This window comes from Peromyscus leucopus, chromosome 11, assembly GCF_004664715.2.
Source record: "Peromyscus leucopus breed LL Stock chromosome 11, UCI_PerLeu_2.1, whole genome shotgun sequence".
Taxonomy (NCBI): Eukaryota; Metazoa; Chordata; class Mammalia; order Rodentia; family Cricetidae; genus Peromyscus; species Peromyscus leucopus.
In genome coordinates, this window is record NC_051072.1 from 52168632 (window position 1) to 52191677 (window position 23046).

At 38.3% G+C, this 23046-nt stretch overlaps 1 protein-coding gene across 6 annotated transcripts in view; it reads left to right on the plus strand.

Moving 5' to 3' along the window:
* Positions 1–23046, plus strand: part of Polk (DNA polymerase kappa) — a 60931-nt gene that overhangs the window by 29866 nt on the left and 8019 nt on the right. For 3 of the 6 annotated variants that reach the window (XM_037209487.1, XM_028871679.2, XM_028871680.2), the window contains exons 4-9: positions 5214–5366; positions 9477–9608; positions 12911–13064; positions 17941–18189; positions 19387–19511; positions 20901–21067. In XM_037209487.1, the coding sequence (XP_037065382.1) occupies positions 5214–5366; positions 9477–9608; positions 12911–13064; positions 17941–18189; positions 19387–19511; positions 20901–21067 (980 nt within the window). Of the gene's footprint in view, positions 1–2084; positions 3461–5213; positions 5367–9476; positions 9609–12910; positions 13065–17940; positions 18190–19386; positions 19512–20900; positions 21068–23046 lie in introns of those variants that run through there. The other 3 variants (XM_028871681.2, XM_028871682.2, XM_028871683.1) reach the window with 2 other exon arrangements.

Here is a 23046-nt window from a genome sequence, read left to right on the forward strand (position 1 = left end):
ACTGATCCCTGGCAAGCACTGATCTTTTCACTCTGTCCTAAGCTCCACCCTTGCCAGAAGGCCATGAAATAGGAATCATGCAGTATGGAACCTTTTCAGACTGGTTTCCTTCACTTAATAATATGCACTTAGATCACTTTGAGTCTGTATTCGGCTTGATAGCTCATTGCTTTCATGTGCTGAATATTATTCTTCATCTGGATGTGTAACAGTTTATCCATTTATCTACTTAAGGACATTGTGGTTGCTTCCAAGTTCTGGCAATTATGAATAAACTGCTATAGATACTCATGCTTCAGTTTATGTGTGGACTAAGTTTTCAGCTCCACTTAGTAAATGCAAAGGAATAGAATTTGCTGGGTCATATGGTTTTTAAATACAAACAAACCCAGTTTTTATAAGAAACTGCCAAACTGTCTTCCAAGATGGCCATACCATTTGGTATTCTCGTCGTAATGGCTGAAGGATCCGGTTACTATTTGTCCTAATCGGTGTTTGGTGCTGTCAGTGTTCTCAATTTGGGCCACACGAGATTTCAGGTTAATGGTATCATATCATTTTATTTCTCATTTACTCATTGTCGTAGACTGGGGAACCTCTTTTCATATGTTTATTTGCCATGTAGAAATCTGTGATGAGGTGTCTGTTCAGGCCTTCTGCTTAGTTTTAAATCAAAATTTTTTAATTGAATTTGAAAAATCCTTTGTATATTTTGGGTGTCAGTCACATATTGGCTCTGATTTTTGCAAATATTTTCTTTTAGCTTAGCCTATCTTTTGATTCTTGATAGTTTCTTTCACTGAGCAGAAATATAAAATACGTTTTAGTTAAAGTGTGAAGGATTTATTTTTCAAGTTTAAAAAATTGTGTTCTGTTCAAAACAGTGCTGTCTTTAAGTTGACCTTATTCCTTAAGCAATTTACTTTTTGGACTTGGTAAGTTTTATTGATCTGTAATCTACAAATATCTTTTTTTTTTTTTTTTCTGGTTTTTCGAGACAGGGTTTCTCTGTGTAGTTTTGCGCCTTTCCTGGAACTCGCTTTGGAGACCAGGCTGGCCTGAAACTCACAGAGATTCGCCTGGATCTGCCTCCCGAGTGCTGGGATTAAAGGCATGCACCACCACCACCCAGCCTCTACAAATATCTTTAATAAAAGTTTTACAGATACAAAAGAACCTAGCTGGTACATTATACTGACTTTGGGGGTCTCATACTAATTTTTCCAGTCTAACATGCTGATAAACCTGAAGGAATAGAAAATACCTTGCATTGTACAGGAGAACTTCAGATTTTGTTCCAGTCTTAGATGACTGATGGGAGCCTCTCTGGCATCTTTCAGAACAGGAATGGCAGGAAATGTGTTTTATGTTGATTGTTGAATTGTTTCATTTGTTGACTTTCCTCTAAAATAAGCTGTGTACCCAGGAGGAGGCTGAGGAAGTGCCAAGAGTCAAGAAGGTCTCAGAAACCAGAGATATTTTCATGGAAAATGTTTCTATTTTAGACTCATTTTCCACACGCTGGATTTTATTATGTGTGATATGATAGTGTAAATTCCTGTAGGTCAGGCTGAGGTAGTTTGCAAGAATAAGCCGGGCTGTTCATTGTGAACCTCTTTGAATATTTCTCTACTGTATTCTGCCCTCATCAGGCTTCTTGAAAGCACAATCATTATAATTGTTACCTTATATAATGTCTTCTAATGAGCTCCTAAATTGAATAAACAAGCATTCATGTTGTGTTAAGTGGAAGCCGCATAGCATTTTGACCATTTCAACAAGTGCCTTCACTAAGTTGGGTTAACTCAATAGCATTTATGGAAATACTGAGTCAAGAAAATAAAAAGCATTCTTTCAAAATATTTTCCTAAATGTAATAGAAATTGAGAATTTTTAAAAGAAGTTATATTAGTATATGGTATAGGTATAAACTATATGACTAAAATTGGTCTGAACTTTTTCAGTGTTAAAAACTATTCAAAGTCTGTGTTAGCCAGGAGTGGTATCCATGTCTCTCTTCCCAGCACTCTGGAGGCAGAGGTAGGTGAGTCTCTGTGAGTTCTAGGCCAGCCTGGTCTACAGAGTGAGTTCAGGACAGTGAGGGCTACACAGAGGGTCTCCCAAACAAACAAACAGCAACAACAAAAAAGACAAAACCCAAAGTCTGTGTTAGAGAGGCATAAATAAGGAACAAAATGACTAGAGAGCTAACTTAGCCACTGTCAAGTAACTAGTGAGACCCAAAAGAAAGTCCCTATTTTAACCCCAGTGAAATATCCTCAGAAGTAACAGAAGGAAGAAGGTCGATGTTACAGCCTCAGATTGGAATGTGAAAGCCATTTTGAAAGAAAATGGGATAAATGAAATCATGAATGAGAGCGAAAGAAGAAGAAATGTTCAAAAGCAGTGGTGTGCATCTGGGAGCAGTAGAGAGAGCTCAGGCCAGAAGAGTGACTCATGAGAGGTAGTAGAGGAAAGTGGAATGTGTGAGTCACGCTGTGAGGTTTCCTTCTGGCAGCTGCACACTTGCAGTAAGTACAAGAGAGACGAGATTGCTGAAGAGGCTGTCACAGCCTGAATTTACGAGTGTGAGGAGAGCCTTCCCTCTCGGTTTGCTTTCTATTTATCTCATGCCTTTCTAGATTATTCCAGCCCAAAATATTTCAGATGCCACTCCCTTATTCTTACTTCATCCATATTTTAGGCATACTGTTATTATTATAGATTAGATTTCAGTTTTTATTAAGCTCCACAATTTGTCATGCTCAGCCAGGGCCACATGACCTTATTCAAAACTGAAGTGTTAGAAAAACCAGTTTGAAACAGGATGAAAAATTAAAGATGAAAAATTCAGTTTGTTCAGTTTGTGTCTCACTGTAAACTTACCTCCAGAATGTTCTGACACTGCTTTAGAAAAAAACAAACAAACCTAACTTTAACATATTGGTATCAATATATTTATTTTTCCTATCTGCCTCCCTCCCTTCCTTTCTTTCTTGAGGGAAATTTTAAGGCAGCTAAAATCCTTCTGAACGCACTCACAGTTATGATCTCATAAGGGCCATGGTGAAGACAAGCAAGAGAAGATCATTCTCGGGCACAGAAGAGAAAGACCCAGTTGACTTTCACAGGGTGTTTGAGTTGACTCTTGAAAGCCAGTGACAGCAGAGTTCGGATAGTTCTGGATAGAGCTGGCCAGGCGCAGAGTCCCTCGGGTCAGTCAGAGTTGGAACTCAGCAGGAGTAGACCTGCAGACGTCCCACCTCTGCCACAGACAGATGTGATTGGGGGCCTTGTTTCTAAGAGAGGAACTGCAGTCTTTGTCCCCAGCTGGTGGACAGCTCGTGTGTGTCCCCTCTAAGGAGGACCATGAAACAAGTATTCTGTAGTGTGAGGGCAAGACTGAAGACCAGCACGGTGTGGGAGGGGCACCTGATTCCTTTGTGGCTCTCCACATGAGGTAGGTTGCTTTCATTGAAGAGTTCACTTGTTTCTTTGGGGCTGTTTTCCTCTCTTTTGATCGCATACCTCAGTTGACCCTTTCAGTAGTAGATTCATTTATTGAGCTGGTTCCCTGTTCCTTATGTGTCGTGCTTGCTTCATTGCTGTTTTCTCTTACGATCTACCTTAATGGTCTAGGTTACTTCCTTATAGATTGCTAAAATTAAAACTGTCACATTAGTGGAGGCAGCTCATAAAAAGCAAGCTATGGATATGTTTGCTATATAATCCCTCTTTTCACTCACATATTTTACTTCTATCTATGTTTATTTTTCTTTTTTCTTTTAATCCAATGATTTTTCTTCAAAGAGGCCGAAATTATTAAAGATTATAATTCTGCATTGTTACATTTGACATATGTATTAAAATTTTATGAAAAATAAGCTTCACCTTCCGTTTTAAATTGGTACTTGTGTAGAGTAACAATCTCAGGCTTTAGCTTTTGTCCTGGCTCGATTTATGTCAATCTGACACAAGCTAGAGTCAGGGAAGAGGAACTCTTCAACTGAGAAAATGCCTCCCTCCATAAGCTCAGGCTGTAGTCAAGCCTGTAGGGCATTTTCTTAATTCATGATTGATGTGGGAGGGCCCAGCCCGTTGTGGGTGGTGCCACAACAAAGCAGACTGAGCAAGCCATGAGAAGCAAGCCAATAAGCAACCCTCCTCCATGCCCTGTGTCAGCTCCTGCCTCCAGGTCCCTGCCCTGTTAAAGTTCCTGCCCTGACTTCCTTCTGTGGTCCTGGAAGTGTGAGCGAACTAAACCCTTTCCTCCCCACGTTTCTTTTGCTCATGATGTTTCATCACAGCAATAAAAACCTTAACCAAGACAGCACTGCAAAAGTCAGTTTGCAGGAGGATCATTTCTTTGTACTTCAGCATGTTCCTTTGCACATTATTGTGCAGCATTATGTCATGCACCAGAGTATGATCTTTTATTGTACATTTCCTTCGTTTCTATCTTAAGACATTAACCTTTTGAGTCAAATGGGAATTGTTTCATTTACCTAAATAGAAACTTTCAGTTAAAGTAAGTTTCTTCCAATTTGTTCAGCAGTAGCATGGTTTGATGCAGGCAACTGGGATAGCTCATTTATTCATTAAATACTTGGTAAGTTCCTGCTGTGTTCCTGGGAGGATAGAAGAGTCCCCAGGAAATTATATTTTAAAAGAGGCCGTCAGTCTGGGCAGATGGCTCTGTGGGTAAAGTACTTGCTGTGTAAGCAGGAGGATCTGAGTTTGGGGCCCCAGCACCCCGGTGTGGCATCATGTCTGTGACCCCAGCACTCTGTGGGAGACAGATGGGTTCCAGGGAGTGACTGGCCGGCCAGCCCAGCTAAAAGAGCAAGCTCTAGGTTCAGTGAGAAATCCTGTTTCCAAATATAAGGGGAGAGCAACAGAAAAGAGCCAAGACACTCCTGCCCAACACACAAGCATAGGTGAGCAATTGCGTTCACACACACATTTTAAAAATAATGAATAGAAGTAGGATCTCTGTGTGAAAACAAAAGCAATTAATAACCTTAGTAAACAACAATAAACTGTACACTCATAAATACAAGAAAATATACACCCAATAGGTAAGGAAGTGGATGGGTGGATATGTAAGTAGATTGGCAGATAGAAAGATACCTTCTGAATTAAAATTTATGTATGATTAATGACATTTTGATATCATATTGTCTAAAAGTATGTTAACTTTTTAAAAAATTAAGGTTGACAGATTTGCAATGGAATTAGAACGGAACCGGAATTTGAACAATACCATAGTTCATGTTGACATGGATGCTTTCTATGCAGCTGTGGAAATGAGAGACAATCCAGAATTGAAGGATAAACCCATTGCTGTAGGATCAATGAGTATGCTGGTAAGTAAGTGAAGATCAAAAACAAAAAGGAAATTTCATAGACTATCAGGTCGGCTTACTGAGATTTGCCAGTTTGCTGAGAACTTCTCTGCTTTTCCAGGTGACTAACATATGCTGTTACTGAATCCTTTCAATGTAACTGATCATACTAACTTTTATTTCTACTTGAGAAAAAAAGAAACAGAGAGAAATAATGGCTTGCCCAAAGTTACAAACTCAGTAAAATAGCACAGTAGCATTGCATCCTTCCATTGCAAATGAACTCTTTCAAAGGGTTCTGGGGAGAGTGGAAAAAGTCAAAGCAAAGGAAATGTTACCTTCAGCCAGAGGTTTTGGAACTGGCTTGCAGACCAAGTCTAGCCTGTCATCAGTTTCTGTAAAGAAACTTTATTAGGGCAAAGCAGTTATGGCCACTTGTTTACTTCTGGCACACTAGAGGAGCACAATTGAGTAGAAGTGTGTGGTTGCTAAGAAAACACAGCCACCAGACCTAAAGTGATTATGTACTCTGAACTTTGACGGAAGAGGTTTGCCAACCCCTGTTCTAGAATAACATAGTTTCCCAATATATCTAGAGTGCAGTTAATTTACAATAACTCAGAATCATTTGTTTTATGACTACTAAGTTGATTTTTTTTGTGTGTCCTAAATCAAGGTAAAGGTAACAGGAGCCATGCCTATGGCTGAAAACACAATAATTAAAGGTAGCAGCTGTCCACAGCCGTACCACCACAGTGCAGCACATCTTGTCTAAAAGTAGCAGCTAGAATAGATAGGTGTCTGTATTACAAACCACTGGAGAAACGAGGAGAGGCCCTCCCTGTCGCTGACTTCCCAATGGCCCTATGTATTATAATCATTACTGTATTATGAGTCTATAATCCATCATGGGTATGCAGGCACTCATGATCATCTGGTCCTTAAAGCAATGCTTTGTTGATGTGTACTCTTTTCCTGTAAATCACCAATGAAATTTGAAAGAAAAGAAATAATTTGTGTGTGTGTGTGTGTATACTTACACACACACTTTCCATAACCATGTTTGAACTAAACCCCCCTGTTTTAAATCCAAAAATATTTTCTCTCCAACAGTTTCTAACCTAAAAATTGAAATTTCAAGTTTAAAATTATTATTTTCATATTAAACAAAGGTTTAAATCCTTGTATATGTGCTAAGCTAATAGATTTCCCTTCTGAAGAGAGTTGAAGCTAATTGTTTTTTTTAGTAAACTCATAGAAAGTTGACCTACAAGTTAATGGGGATGACACTACATGTTTGACTCTTTCAGTCTGTTACGCAAAATTTTTTTTTTTTTTTTTTTTTGGTGAATTTGATGGATTTTCGAAATTTTCTGAGTTGGCACTGAGAGTCAATGAGACTCCACAGCAGCATCCATTACGGCATAAACAACCTCTTCTGTTCGCAACCTCTTCTGTTCCCGCAGACAAATATGTTTTTTCCTTGTGATTCTTTAGTTTATATGAAGTTCAGTAAGGACGAGTTGGCTCTGTGTTTTCCGGGATTAGTCAGCACCATCTAACATGGGGAATTCAAGATGGACTCAGTCAGGTCTAGCACTTCGACTGTGGTGATTAAAGTGGCTTCTCCTCAAACTTCATTATCTCCATGTGATGTCTTGTCACTTAGTATTATAATATACCCTTTTAACATGCTCTGAATACTTTTTAGTGATTGCAGAACCATAAAAATAAAAAATGGAAGCTACAAGTTCTTAAAACTAAGTCTTCAGAACATACAGCGTTATTTCCTTCTAATTCTTTTAGTTGAAGTCATCAGGCAAATTACTTGGCATGAGGAACTAGACTCTGCATTCTGATAAGAGTAAATATAGGACTAGAGGGAATGGCTCAGTGGTAAAGAGCACTGGCTGCTCTTCCAGAGGACCTGGGTTCAATTCCCAGCACCCATACGGCAGCTCACAACTGTCTGTAACTCCAGTTCCAGGGGATCTGACACCCTCGCACAGACATACATGCAGACAAAATCACTAGTGTACATGAAATAAAAATAAATAGATTTTTTTTTTAAAAAAAAAAAGAGTAAGTGTAAAACTATTGTGGCTAAGATGGGCAGTGGTGGCACACACCTTTAATCCCAGCACCCAAGAGACAGAGGCAGGTGAATCTCTGAGTTTGAGGCCAGCCTGATCTACAGAACGAGTTCTAGGACAGCTAGGGCTACACAGAGAAACCAACTCTGTCTCAAAAAACAGTCCAACAAACAAACTAGATAGATCGATAGCTATATGGAAGGATGGATGGATGGATGGATGGATGGATGGATGGATGGATAGATAGATAGATAGATAGATAGATAGATAGATAGATAGATAGATAGATAGATAGATAGAGGCTACTATTTACAATGTACTACAAACCCAAAATCTGAGGAACTCACACCTCATAAAACATTGTTCTTCAATAAATCTAGCTTTCATGTCAGTTTTGTAGGATTTATTTAAAATTAGTAAACTGTTATTCTATATATGTGAGTGTTTTGCCTGCATATATGTCTGCACCACTAAATGCACCTGGTGCCTGCAGAGGCCGAAGGAGAGCATTGTGTCCCCTGGAAATGGAGTAACAGATGGCTGTGTGCTGTGGTGTGGGTCCTGGTAATCGAACCCAAGTTCTCTGCAAGAGCAGCTAGTACTTACTCTTAAACACTGAGCCATTTCTGGCCCCAAGATTTATTAATTTGACTTTAAGTATGGCTTTGCCTTTATAGTGCTCTCTACACTTTATTCTGTAGAGAGCTGAGCAAGGATTAGGGTAGTTGGGAGTTCTATCAAGATTTTTTAAAAATCTTTTCAAAATGATTAAAGGAAATCTGATTTTTTTTTCTGAAATAATACCTTCCTTTGATAGATCTGGCTTGCATATGACTGAGCACTCACTTAGATTCCTAATAAAAGTTCCATTCATCGTTAAACTTTGCTATAAATGATATTATGGTTTTCCACTTTGACTTGGACTACTGGCAAATGCCATCATGAACAGGATTTATTAAATATTATCATTTTTTTCATTCTCATACTTTTTAGTCTCATTTCCTAGCCAAAATGTTTTTGCCAAGAACTTCAAGCTTTAAGAAATAAAACTCAACTTTGAAGTTCTTTTTAATTTTTAAGCACTTCATTTTAAAGACATAAATTTGCTGACCAGACAGCAGGCCTTGAATTTTTTTGTGCTAGATGAAAATTTCCAGATGGAGCAAATTCTTGATGCATACTACTTACTGCTTGAGCATCACTAATCCCAGACATATGAAATACATCACCAAAAAGTTTGGATCTGGGACCTTCACCTGCATGCACGTGGATATGCATGAACACGTGGACACATACACAAAAAGATTTTGGATTGTGGAAAATTTTGGATTTCAGATTTCCAGATCAAGGATAGTTAACTGGTAAAAATCTATGTATATATTCCTAAATCTTCAAACTTAGGTCTGAAGTACTTCTAGTCCCAAGCATTTTGGACAAGGATTCTCTTCCTATATTCTATTAATGTATATACTTTATATATGTATATACTAATACTTTCTATACTGTTACTTTGTATAACTTGTATATTATAGATTATTTTCTTATTACTTTATAACTATTCTACATTATTTACTATTAGTTTCATAGAGTATCCACTATCATCCAGACTTAGATATATATATTATAGAATACTTTAAAGGCATTGAAGTTTAATTACTACGAAAATATTTTTAAATTATTTAAAGTCGTTATTTGTTGTGTAGAATAGGCTAACCTTGAACCTCAAACTAGTAGTTCTCCTGCCTTAGTCTCCTGATGGCTGGGATTACAGATATTCAACCACCACACCTATTTTAAAAGAATTTTTCATTGGTTCAATCCTACTTATTACCTGGTACCATGTTATAAATTTAGAAATAACAATGAGACAGGGTCATGGTTTTTTAAGAAAGTCAAGATGTGGTTCAAGACAGTGGCTTATAAAAGAAATGCCCTTGAATTGAAAATGCACATCAGTAATGTGTTTCTTATGAATGTACTGATCAATACGTCCATTTAGGGTTGTTTATTTTTCCCTATGCGGTCCATTTTCTTTCAGTCTACTTCAAATTACCACGCAAGGAGGTTTGGTGTTCGCGCAGCCATGCCAGGATTTATTGCTAAGAGACTCTGCCCACAACTTATTATAGTGCCCCCGAACTTTGACAAATATAGAGCTGTGAGTAAGGAGGTAAGTCAATGTCTCCCACCCCAAACCCTTATACTGGCTTTCTGTCACCTGGACTCAACTCCAAATGCCTTAAACTATCAAGATTTGGTCTTAGCTGTAGAGACTAGTGAGCTGTTTATAGTATCCAGAACATGTCTTTCTGTTTCCCAACTCTTTCTCTCAATTCTCTACAATTCCTCAAAACTTCGTAAAGCCTTAATAATTATAGCATAAAGTTAATTTTCAATATCTTTCTTGGGGTATAAAATAATTTATCTAGAATAACCTAATATTTCTAGTTTACAGAGTGTATGCATCATTAATTTCAATCTACTCTAAATTAAATTTATATAATTATTTTGTTGTTGTTGTTTGTTTTGTCTCAGGCTGGCCTGGAATTCACTGTGTAGCTCAGGCTGTCCTGGGTCACCAAGCCTGCCTCTGTCCTTTTAAACAGAAACAAAACTCACTTAGTGTGGTTAGTTGCTTTGCTTGCCTCATAATCTTACAGAGCTACTTGACCATGTTTTGTCCAAGAGACTCCAAAAAAGAGGGGTGGTGGATACTCTCTTGCTTGGAAAAGAATGAAGCGTAGTGATTTGTTTACATACTAAAATTCTGAACTGTCCTATGTGAAAAAGTATCCTTTCTTCCATTTTCATTAAAGTTGATCTATCATACACTGTGGGGACTTAATTCCTTGGTTAAAATCTAGAGTGCTGCGTGTGCATTATTTTTAGACTGCTATTATAAAACAAAGTGTATCATAGAGTATTGTCTGAGCATGACTTGTAATTCCTGCACTATGGAGACAGAAGGATCAGGAGTTCAAGGCTAACCTCAACCACTCAGTAATTTTGAGGTCAGCCTAAGCTATATGAGATCTTATCTCAAAAAAAAAAAAAAAGAGAGAAGAAGGATACAACAACTGTCTAAATATAAATACTAAAACTATGGCATTATACTTTTTTAAAGCTGTATTTTTTTCTTTTTTTTTTGCCTCTCCCAGCATTAATGATGTATTTTTTATTAATTTTTGATTGGATGTATGTATTTGTGTCTGTGTGTGGTAGGCACATATGTGTAGATGCCTATGGAGTCAGTAAATTTCCTGGAGTCAGACTTAGAGATAGTTGTGAGACACCTGACGTGGTGGGTGCTGGGAGCCCAACTCTGGTCCTCTGGAAGAACGGTATATGCTCTTAATTGCTGAGCCATCTCTCCAGCCCCAGCACATACTTGCTGTCATTTAGACGTGCAGCTGAGCTTTAAATTGCCTTATTTTTATTCTCCTTCATTTTCCCTAAAATATTACCCCCTATTAAAACAGTTTTATTCATTCCAAAGCAGTCTGTTAAGTCAATTGCTTTGTGCCTACTTTTTAAAAAGTGGTAGGCAAAGAGAACATACCTTCTGTAAATGGAAGCAGAGCTTTTGGTCCTGCTTGTTCCTGAATACCCGGCAGCTGCTTCAAATTACCGCACAGGAGCTTATATTAATTATAAATGCTTGGCCAATGGCTCAGGCTTATTTCTAACTAGCTCTTACATTTAAGTTAACCCATTTCTATTAATCTATTTATTGCCACATGGTCCATGGCTTACTGGTTATCTGGCATCTTGTTCCTTGGGTGGCTGGCTCATGTCTCCCCAAATCTGTGCTTCTTCTTCCCCTCCTTAAGTTTGGTTTTTCTACCTAACTTTATCCTGCCTTGCCATAGGCCAAAACATCTTTATTATCAACCAATGAGAGAAACACATATTCACAGTGTACAGAAGGATCTTCCCACAGCAATTTTTTAAATGTATTCATAGTTAAATAAATAACACCATAAATACAGGCTTTGGTAATTAAAAATTCTTAAAGACTTTGTAAGAAAGACCTTGAATCCTACTGTAGCTCAGTCAAACTTCCGGCAGTACGACATGAGAGCTAAGTTATTTTTAGTTATCTGTCACCTGGTTATTTACATAAGATAGAAAAATGCTTCAAGTTTGAGCAGTGTCTCGCTAGTTAATGTAGCAAATGAGTTTTACATGTAAATGCAGTATCGATGCATTCATGTTTCTGGCCTAGCTAATAAGTTTCAGGAGCATCCATTTCTGTTTTGTCCAAATATTAGGATAACTTTATTGTTCTTAGATCTAAGTGCTTGGTGTTTCTGGGAACAGTCCGTTTTGGTTCTTGTGGCAGTGTCCTATGGAAAGGAAGTGAGAAGTACTCAGCCATGCCTCCAGGGAGTACTTCTCATTCAGAGGCTTAGTGGGCTGCCAGGTACACTTTCCAGAGTTTTGTTTTCACTAGGAAGGTACTGTTTGCATCTGTTACAGAATGGTTTCTTCTACAAAACCAAAAGTATTTAAAGCACTCTGAATAAAAATATGGCAAGTTTGACATCACCATTTTCTAAAATTCCCCTCAGTTGTTCATGATTATGTTAAAATAGAACAGTTTCTTACTTATAAAACACAAAAGTTTTCTAATGATATAATACAAAGCTTTTAAATGTTAGATGAAGAATAACAATTCAGCAGAGATATTTTCTATTAGATGGGTTATTTTGGCAATCATTCCCTCTTATTTCAGCTAATTCTTTGGTAGTTAAAAGACAAACAGCAAAAAGCCTCCTTCGTGGTTTCATGTAATAAAGCTACCCCATATCAAAGGCATTACTGAATTATATTAGCTGTAATTCTAATCTTTGTGTATTTCTTTCATGTCACAATGAAACTCCAAATTTTCATCTTTTGTTTAATGCAAGCATGCAAGTATTCTATAGATTTATCATCTTTCCCAGTCCAGATTCCTATAAATAGTAGAGCTTTATTTTGTATGAATATTGTTCATATTATAATTAACTGAAATATACTGCTCTCTAAAACATCATAGCACTTTACATTCCTTTTTTAAACAAAAATCTTCACAAAGGAGATGAGAGAGAATGCTGTCATGCATGCCCACTCCTCCTTTTGACTAGCTATGGTAAACCTTAATCACTTTTTTTTCCGCTCCTACCAGAATATTGTGTGAGATTTATTTGACTTGCTTAGTGTTTCTAGATATAGGATGCTGGATTCAGATTGCATCAGATGAAGCCACTTCATGGTCTTCTGCCTTTGTGATCTATTTTAGTGCAAAAGAGAATTTGACAAATATGCACTGGTAGTAAATTATTTATTCCTTAAATCCGTGAGCTATTGATTGCAGACTCATTACTATAGTTGCAAAGTAAGAATATTAGTGCTTTTCATCAGATATATAAGACAGGAAGTTTTGCTGTGGCAGCAAAATGTCAACTTTTATTGTTGTTGTCCTTTTTGAAGGTTAGGGAGATTCTTGCTGAATATGATCCCAACTTTCTGGCCATGAGTCTGGACGAAGCCTACCTGAACATAACACAGCACCTGGAGGAAAGGCAAAGTTGGCCTGAGGACAAAAGAAGATACTTCAACAAAACAGGAAACTCTGTAAAAACTGGTAAGCGGTTTTATTAGAATTACCAGCTAAATACTAATAGTAAGCAGCTCTTTGAACCAACCCAATTAATTCATTTGTGTATGTAGGGTAGGATTAGGTTTGTCTTTGTAAAAATGAAAAATCAGAAACTTAAAATATACCAGTAGGTTTTTAAAAATTAAGTGTGTGCAATCTCTTTAAAATCAGATGAGAATGTTGGATCTCCAGACTTTAACAATCTACAAGGTTCTTCTTCAGAGTAGTTTCAGAACAATTATTTTCTTAATATCAAAGGGTTTAGATCGCATTGAAGTGGAGGAAGTTCCTGTTGAAAGTGGCTTTTTGTTGTTGTTATTGTTGATAGAAATCAGGTTTTGAAAAAAGATTAGCCCCAAACAACTAAAGCCTTTGGTGATTTTCTTTTTCTTTGTTTCTCAAGTTTTCTGTAATCTAGTTTTAATATGATAATGTGACTGTTTTCAACCCTGTGAAAACTCATGACCTCGCTTTCCCTTCTTCACCACATACTTACTAAGACCTTACTAAAACTCATGGGGGGATGGAGGTGGTAATGGACTCCAGTGTCTCCTCTCGCACTTTTATTTTCTGAGTCAAGGTCACTTTCTGAATCTGGAGCTGACTGCTTTTCTGGTAAGCTCTGGGGATTTGTTGTTGGCATTGTCTGTACCAACACCCTGAGCTCAGTGCCCCCCACCCCTGCTGTACCTCGCTTTTATGCAGGTATTATAGATCCAGACTCGGGTCCTCAAGCTTGTTTGGCAAGCGCTTTATCCACTAAGGCATTGCCCAGACCCTCCTGGACTCTTCTGTACAATTAAAAGTTTCAGGGCTCCATATATGTTTCAAGCAACCCTTTTATCATTTATCCAGAACATTCAGGTGTTACACATTCATTCTGCTCCCAGTCCCTTTGCCAAAAGTGCTATTACTTCAAACGTCTGACCTGTCTTAAATCCATGAACAAAGGTCAACCAGCTGGAAAGGTCATCTAAGGGATTTACTTACAAATTGTAGCCATGTTTTATTTCATAGCATCAAAGGGGCTAGGCAGTGTGGGGAAACATGTTAGTAATGTTCCTTGAACAAAAATGGTAGATGTACAATGGCAGCAAAAATTTTTTTCTTTTCTTTTCTCTCTCTCCCTTCTTGTTTGTTTGTTTGTTTTTGTTTGGGGGTTTGTTGCTGTTGTTATTCTTTTGAGACAGGTTTTTCTACATAGCCCTGAGCCCTGGCTGTCCTGGAACTTGCTTTGTAGACCAGATTGGCCTGGAACTCACAGAGATCCTCCTGCCTCTGCCTCCCCAGTGCTGGGATTAAAGGAATGTGCCACCATGCCCTGGCAGCATCAAATTCTGAGCCTCACACTATTAGGGGCTCACCTTGCTTGCAGCAAGTTTAGTATGGACATCAAGTCGAAGCCTCATTTTTCCCTAGGGGGTAGGTCTCTCATTCTTTGATGGAAACATCAAAAAAGGGGGGAGGGGAGAAAAAAAAAGAATAGTTTCTGGACACAGAAACTTGGAACAACAACAACTTTGCTTTTTTGTTATAATTTTATAAAGACTGATGCTTAAAAATCTCTTTTTGTTAGTTCTTAGCTTTTATGAGAGAAGATGAGAGAGAAATTATTAGAAATTATTACCCCAAAGGGTCCTCTGTAACTATTACTCTTGCCTTGTGTTTGAAAACTGCTTTGGGCTTAAGGTGAGTGGCCCTCATTCTCTACCAGTGCTCCTTTCCATGTGTCCTGTGTCCAGACTGACAGTGATAAGGTGATGTCACAGGAGCATGGCTTTCTGTTTGCTCGTTTGCCTAGTGTTCTCTTCATCTTGTTCATATTCCCAAGCAAATTAAATGCTTTAACTTTTGTTTCTCCGACATAATTCCCTGTGGGCTAGACTTTTATGAATATCAGACCTTGTATTTGCAGGGTGTTGGATGAGTGGTAGGTGACTGATGGATCTTTCTTGAGTCAGACATTTTCCTATTTGCCCTTTTTTTGAAAGATTCTTTGTCTCTAGAAATATGTGGTGAAATATTGTCTTTACTTGCAAATAAAATAGTGACCATTGTCTTATGTTTGCTTTGCCGTACAAATTAGCTGGCGGGTGTGTAAGAAACCCGATGCTCTATGCGTGAGTGCTCGACGTCCAGAAGGAGTGCTCTGATGTAGCTTTGTGCTCTGATGTAGCTTTGCGCTCTCGTTGCTTCAGTCATGGAGACGGTGAAGGGATTTCATTCAGGAGGAAGAAACCACTCAGCAGTTAGCTATGCAGCCAGGCCACACGGGAGTGAAACCCAGCTGAGGTTGAAAAGATGCCTGTGTGCTCTGCAGCCGCTCCGACAGTGTGCCAGAGTCGGCATGCTCTGCTTCCTGGAGCAGAGGGCACCAGTGCTAGTCACTGCAGACAGAGGGCTGGGACCTGGTCCGGGACACACCTGGCCTGCATTGTCTCTTTACCAGGACTTCTTTTCAGCCAGTTGGAGGAAAGGGCTTCTGGGTGACCCTCATTCGGCTGCCCCATCCTCTCTTACTCCTTCCAAGTGCCTCTAAGGTTTAAATCAGAATGTGAAAATGGAAATGACCTGAAGCACAGATGCAGTAAAAATAGGTTGTATTATGTGTGTGGTCTGTGAATTCAAATTTGGGAAACATCTATCTATAAATTAATTCATATGTTGTAATTAAAGTTTGAAACTAATCAAGTATCTGTTGCCTGATTTACATATCTTTAGACATTTTCTAAAGACCAAGTTCATTTTTCAAGTAAAATGCCTTCAACTGTGTCTTAAAATTTAATTTAATTAAGCTTAGTATGTTTTCATACCTATAATCCCAGCTTTCTGAAGGCTGAAGCAATAGAATTAGTAAGACCAGCCTGGACAGGGTATGTAGTTAATTTAGGGCTAACCTGGGCTATAAAAAATATATAAGAATTTAATTGTTGCTTCTGCCTTTACCAAATTATTGGGAAATACACGTTATGAAATGAGATCAGGAAACTCTGTTATTAATCTTATAAATATATTTAAATTGTTTTATTCTATTTTAAGTTTAGAGAATAGGTTTGGGGCGTGGGGGTGTTCTCTGTGTAGTTTTGGTGCCTGTTCTGGGTCTCGCTCTGTAGACCAGGCTGGCCTTGAACTCACAGAGATCCACCTGGCTCTGCCTCCCAAGTGCTGGGATTAAAGGCGTGGGCCACCACCACCTGGCTAGAGAATAGTTTTTAATGGAATTGTTCATGTGAATATCTTTAGTATTGGTATCAGAATAGAGTTAAGTGTATTTTACACTATATTTGAAAAATGGGCATAAGCTAATAGCTAGTTCATTACATTTTAAAAAAAATGTGTTTCTTTGTTTGAGATGGGATCTCACTATGCACCCCAGAATAAGCACAAACTTGTCATCCTCCTGCCTCATCCTCCCAAGTTTCTGGGTACTAGGATTACAGGCATGCACCACTGTGCCCAGCTACTTTACTTTTTAATAATAACATTTTCCAATTTGTTGATAATTATACTTTTTTGCCTTAAATTTGGACCTTCAAATATTGAATCAGACTCTAAGAATTTGTATAAAAAATGTTCAACTTTCAGGAGTAATTTCCATTTATAGCAAAGGCACCCTCTGTGAAAGTAAAGTTTTATTAATAAGCAAGTTAAAAGCATGCTGAGTGATGGTGGTGCATGCCTTTAATCCTAGCACTTGGGAGGTAGAGGTAGGCAGATATCTGTGAATTTTAGATCTGCAGAGTGAGTTCTAAGACAACCAAGGCTACACAGTGAAACCCTGTCTCAAAAAAGTGAATCAACATTTGAAAAGAGACATTTGAGAGTATTTTTAACATTTTTAAAGTTTCTTCCATAAATAAAGAAAAATTAAGTTTGTCCTCCTCCAAAACAAAATTTAATTTTGGTTGCAATTACTCTTATTGTTTAATGCTTTTTCCTTCATATGCCTAAGTTTAACTTAAGAAGGATCTTTTTCTCCTTAGAGAAGAATACAGTGAAAAATATTTCTCTTCTTAAAGAAAAAATAATGGACTTCCGAAGTTAGTTCAACTGTTCTCTTTAAAATATGCACTAAAGAAATGGATAATGCTCTTTTAAGGAAAGCCTGATAGCATTTTCTTTATTAAATATTTACAAAGATAAAAGATAGCCTTTCTCATCTTGATTCCTAGAAACAAAACTGAATTTGGTTTGTTTTCAGCAGTGAGGAGAGAGGTGGGCACTAATGCCTGTAATCCCATTTTTTTTTTTTTTTTTTTTTTTTTTTTTTTTAGTTTTAGAAACGGGGTTTCTATGTGTAGATTTACGCCTTTCCTGGATCTCGCTCTGTAGACCAGGCTGGCCTCGAACTCACAAAGATCCACCTGGCTCTGCCTCCCTAGTGCTAGGATTAAAGGCATGCGCCACCACCGCCGGGCTATAATCCCACTCTTAGAAGACTTGGGCAGCAGCCATTAGGAGCTCTCCGTTGTTCAGTGAGGCCAGTGTGGGCTACTAGACTGTTTGAAGCAGACGTAAGCATATGCACATACACAGAGAACTGGGCGGGGCGAGGGGCAGAGAAGAGAAAGGGAAAAATAATAGAGGGGATTGGGATGGGGGAGGCATTGAAAGCGGGCGGTGGTGGCACACGCCTTTAATCCCAGCACTCGGGAGGCAGAGCCAGGCGGATCTCTGTGAGTTCGAGGCTAGCCTGGGCTACCAAGTGAGCTCCAGGAAAGGCGCAAAGCTACACAGAGAAACCCTGTCTCGAAAAACCAAAAAAAAAAAAAAAAAAAAAAAAAAGAATAAGAATGAGATAAAACCTAGCCTGAGAAGTGTGCGCTCTTTAAAGTGAAGTGACTCGCTGTTCCTGTTTGAGACCCAGATAAACCGGGCAAGGAAGCTCACAAAGTGAATGAGGATGAACCGGCCAGCTCCCCACTGCTGTTTGAAGATAGTCCTCCTGATTTGCAACTTCAAGGAAATCCTTTCCAACTGAACTCCGAAGAAGAAGAAGACGATCCTCAAATACTCCAAAATTCAGTTGTTTTTGGAACATCAGCTGAGGAAGCGGTGAAGGAAATTCGCTTCAGAATTGAACAGAAAACGACACTGACAGCCAGCGCAGGTATCCAAGGCTAATCCCAGCCTCTGCTGGGGAAGCCGTACTGGGTAATTCCACACTACTAGTCCTAGTTCCTTGTTGTGAAGCGGTGGTAGCATCTGATTTGGCTGCTAGCAACGTTGACCTACTAAAGCTAGCTAAACCTACGGGTAAGCTGTAATTAAGCAAAAAAGCCTATGGCCCAAGGCAAAAAGACTATCATCCATCTAGAGTAGTGATCCTTTAAGTGAAGAGTTTATTTTCGTTGGATTTGTGCAGAATGTTTGATTGGCACTTGTAGGAGAGAACCTAGAATACATGAAGGTTGGTGAACTCCTCTGCACTCCCGCCAAGAAAAAGATCAGCTGCAGCAAAGCAGCTGAGGACCATGGTAAAAAACCAAAGCCACCAAAGCCCCACCGCTTTATGTCTACCCTTGACCCCTAAGAGCATCACAGGGTCTGAGCATAGGGACTCACAATGGTTACAGCCACTTATCACAAAACACTGTGATAAATAATCACACTATAAAAAAGAATTACCTTGTAAAGTCATGTGTGTTGTGATTAGGGTAATGGTTTCAATTCCAAAGGATAAGCACGCATAATCAGCTTTAGGAAAGTATTTATAAAAGCCAATATGAGCTATTAAAAATACATTTATATATACCTACTGTAAATTGTCTTAAGACTCCTAGAAATTGTAAGTCATAATGTGTGATGGTTCGCTTTGTGAGTAACAATAAAAATTAAAAGTTTTTATTGTTATTGCTTTTAATATATTGTAAGTCAGAATATTTACTTTTTTAATGTGAAAATTTACATTCAGAAAAACTTTTCAGAAAGTAAACATCTATCATAAACTATATTCTGGATCTTTTCTGAGAAATAAATAAGGATCCACTACAAAACAACCCTGTATTCCTAGTATAGTTATAAATAAAGTACTAACACTTCATATTACTCAGTTCAGAAATTACACTTGAATTTTAAAATATGGAGACTCAAATATTTCTCACTTTTCCTGCTGCCCTAGGTAATATATTCCCTTTCCCTAAAACCACAGGAAGCCCTGGGGAGATTGTCAGTAGCCAAATGACATTTTTAAAGTAGCGCGTTATGTGTCATTTCAGATTATTTGCATTTAGCTTTCATTTTCTTATCACATAATTAACTTATACGTAGCAACTTCTTTGAATCATTGAGTGCTCTTCTTTTTAAGGTATTGCCCCCAATACAATGTTAGCAAAAGTGTGCAGTGATAAGAATAAGCCAAATGGACAATACCAAATTCTCCCCAGCAGAAAAGCAGTGATGGACTTCATCAAGGACTTGCCTATTAGAAAGGTAAGAGTTTATATGAAATTATCATTTGTGCATATACCCTGAATTCTAGAGAGGCACCACACAGATAGCAACTGTTCTTTGCTGAATAGTTATAAAATTCAACTATTTTAAGACGGGTGAGAACTTTGCTGGGTGACTGAGCGTGCACTTAGAACTCTGGAAGTAAGATTGCAGGAGCAATCTTATCTGCAGGAGAGTTTAAATGAAAGACTCTAGACTTTAAGTCCACAGCTGCCGAGGAGATAGGCCGTGCGAGGAGCACTTGGAGGAATGCTTTCCACGGTATCCTAATGCTCTCATAGTTCTCCAGTCCAGGCAGCTGCCAGATGAATAGGTGTGACACTCCAAAATTAAAATCAAAATTAAATCAAAGTACTTCACCATCTCTAAAAGGATAAAAATTTTCTCACAAGGATGCAGGAATGGCATATTTTATTATTTATACTTTCTGGATTTTTGTGCTCTAGGTCCTCTTTATTTTTTTTTAACAGTTGAATTCTATACTATATGATAGGCTAGAGCCTGCTCAAAATAATGGATATGATTGAATTTATGTAAAGGAAAAGGCTGTAGCAAAGGTCACAGTGTTAATGGTTCCTGGATATTATATACATACAGTAGTTTTTTCTAAAGTATAAATAAGTGTTCTACTTTTTTAAGTTCTAGGTTCAAATATTGGATGAGTTCAAATATCAGTGAGATTTTTAAATCTCATTTGAAAGTCCTTAACTATAAAATAACAATTTAAAATTTTTTAGTTATAAAAAAATAAAGAAGACATAGAGTATAGAAATCCAGAAACTATAAGTAATAAAATATGTCATTTCTGGAACCTTGTGGGGAAATTTTATTATTTTAAAGGTGGTGAAGTATTTTGGTTTAATTTGTCAAAAACAAAATTCTAAATCCCTTTGGAGTGCAGGTATTAGTATGTTAAAGAATCATAAATAGTAAATCATATTGTACTAAAAAGTTTCATTTGTTTGCTCTACCATTTCCAAAATTTTTATGACCACAGAACTCTTTGTTCCTTGCCTTTAAAAATTCTATTGAATTAAGCTATGTGACCAAAAAATAATAACAGTTTTCTTGCATGACATGTGAAAATAATACTATTCATACCTTTTATTAGCTACAGAAGATTATAATCTTCAACTGGGAATGTCACTCACTGGAACTGTTTATTTAGCATGTTCAAGGCTCTGTGTTCAAACCTCAACACCAACAACATTCTCCTACACACACACACACACACACACACACACACACACACACACACACACACAAATATAATCTCATTTTAAAATTCTAAATTGTAAATGTTGATTCATCTGTGGCTATACCACTCTGGACATACTCAACTCCATCTACATGTGGATTCTCTTCTAGGTTTCTGGAATAGGAAAAGTCACGGAGAAAATGTTAATGGCTCTTGGAATTGTTACTTGCACAGAACTCTACCAACAGAGAGCACTGCTTTCTCTCCTTTTCTCGGAAACATCTTGGCATTATTTCCTTCACATAGCCCTGGGTCTGGGTTCAACAGACCTAGCAAGGTATCTATATATAGTTATTCAGCTTTTTTTTATCATTTACATTATTATTTATCACTATCACTTTGAACCTTTGAGATGAAGGCTATTTCAAAATGTTTTTAAATGCATTTTGACTGATTTAATTAGGTCTCTATCTTGATTAAAGTTATCAGTTTGGCTATGGGAAAAAGAGGGATTAATGACTCATTCTGGATGCTGGCTTCAGCGGTGAGGAATGGGGGAGAAAGGAACGGTGGTTAGGATGGCGGTTCCTTCCGTCCCCTGCCTGTCTTGTTCCGTTTTCAGATTGTAAGAGGAAGGTTGGTGGTCAGGTTGTTGAGGAAAGAAAGGTGGCTTCTGCTCCACAGTTTATTCTTTAGGCAAGAGTTTCCGATGTGTGAATGAACACTGAGTGCTCATCTTCCATTGGACTCTGTTCTAAGCACTAGAGACAGTCCCAGTGAGTTGGACATAGTTCTGCCTTCATGGAGTTTACACTAGTATGAGAAATAGAAAATAACCAAAGAATGATACGGAAAGTAAGGCAGAGTGAGGGCATAAAGAGTGACTTCAGAGGTTGGCATAGGGTTGACAGTCGTCCGGAGCTAGAGACTGGAAGGAGCCGACCACGGAAAGCCCCAGGAGAAGAGGGGACATCTAAATAAAAGTCCTGGGCTTTCTTCTGTCAGCTTTTTATCTGGGCTTTGAGCTGTTGTGGGTGGATGAAAAGAAGAGGAGGAGAGAAGAATGGAAATCATCCACGTCAACCCTAGGCCCTGTTTTGTCAAAAGACCTTATGATGTTTGGTTGTCTGGGGAGAGTGCAGTGAGACAGGGATACCATACTCCTACCTAAATGTTGGGATTAATTCCACGCATAGAGCATCATGCCTGGCTTTATATTCTTTTGCTTAAATTAAAGGACAGCAATAAAATCAAAGAGGATGTGGATAAAATTCATTACAAAAAAATTTGCGAAGTCTGATAATGAGTCGGAGGCTAGCCTAGGCTATAAACATAGTGAGACCCTGTCCGTCAGCGAGGGGGCAGGGCACGCAAAGCTAGCGGTATTATCCTCAAGTCTGCTTACTCTTTCTTCCCTTGATGCCGCAATTACAAGACTTTGATCTTGAGTGTACGTAATGGAAGGTGAAACCACAACTGTAAGTGGTCTAGATTGCTCATTAATCCAAATACCGTCACCTTTCCCCATTTTGCAGTTGGATATAAGGCAGCAGGTGTTATTGTATAGTATATAGAGTCCAGACAGCGTGCTTGTAATACACTGTAGCTGGCCTTCGTCCCCTCAGCCTGTGTTCTCTACCCTGTGCTGCTTTGGTTTGTCGTCTGGGTGCTTCTCCCTTTGTTGTTATTTGTTTGTTTAGTTGTTTTTGTTTGTTTGTTGGGTTTTTTTGGGGGGAGGAAGGTTCTTGTGATTGACTGAATCTCACACATGTTAGGTATGTGCTTTACCACTGGACAACATCTTCTCTCCTATTTTGAAACAGGGTCTCACTTAAGTTAACTAGGTGATTTGAATACCTTATAACCTAGGCTGGCCTTGAACTTGTGGTCCTCTTGCCTAAGCTTCCCAGATAGCTGGGATTATTGTTATAGGATTGTGTCATCGGGCCTACTTTCTTTTGCTTGATTGGTTTTGTTTTGGGTTTTTTGTTTGGTTGGTTTTTTGATTTTTTGTTCTTTGCGTTATTGGGACTCAAACCCAAGGCCTTGGTCATGTGAGACAAGCTCTGTATGACTGAGCTACCTTCACAGGCCCTGTTTGTATTCATACTTGTTTACAGCCACTGGGATGTAAGCTCCAGACAAGCACTTGGTATATTTTATTCATTATTCTCTGTTCTCGAGCAGTTCTTAGGCATATTACATCCATTAATTATCTGGAAAATGAATAAAATGCATGTTACTTCAGTTTCTTTAGTTCAGTTGCCCCTGCCAGAACAGCTAGACTCCAGTCAGAGTGGATGGTGTAGATCCTCA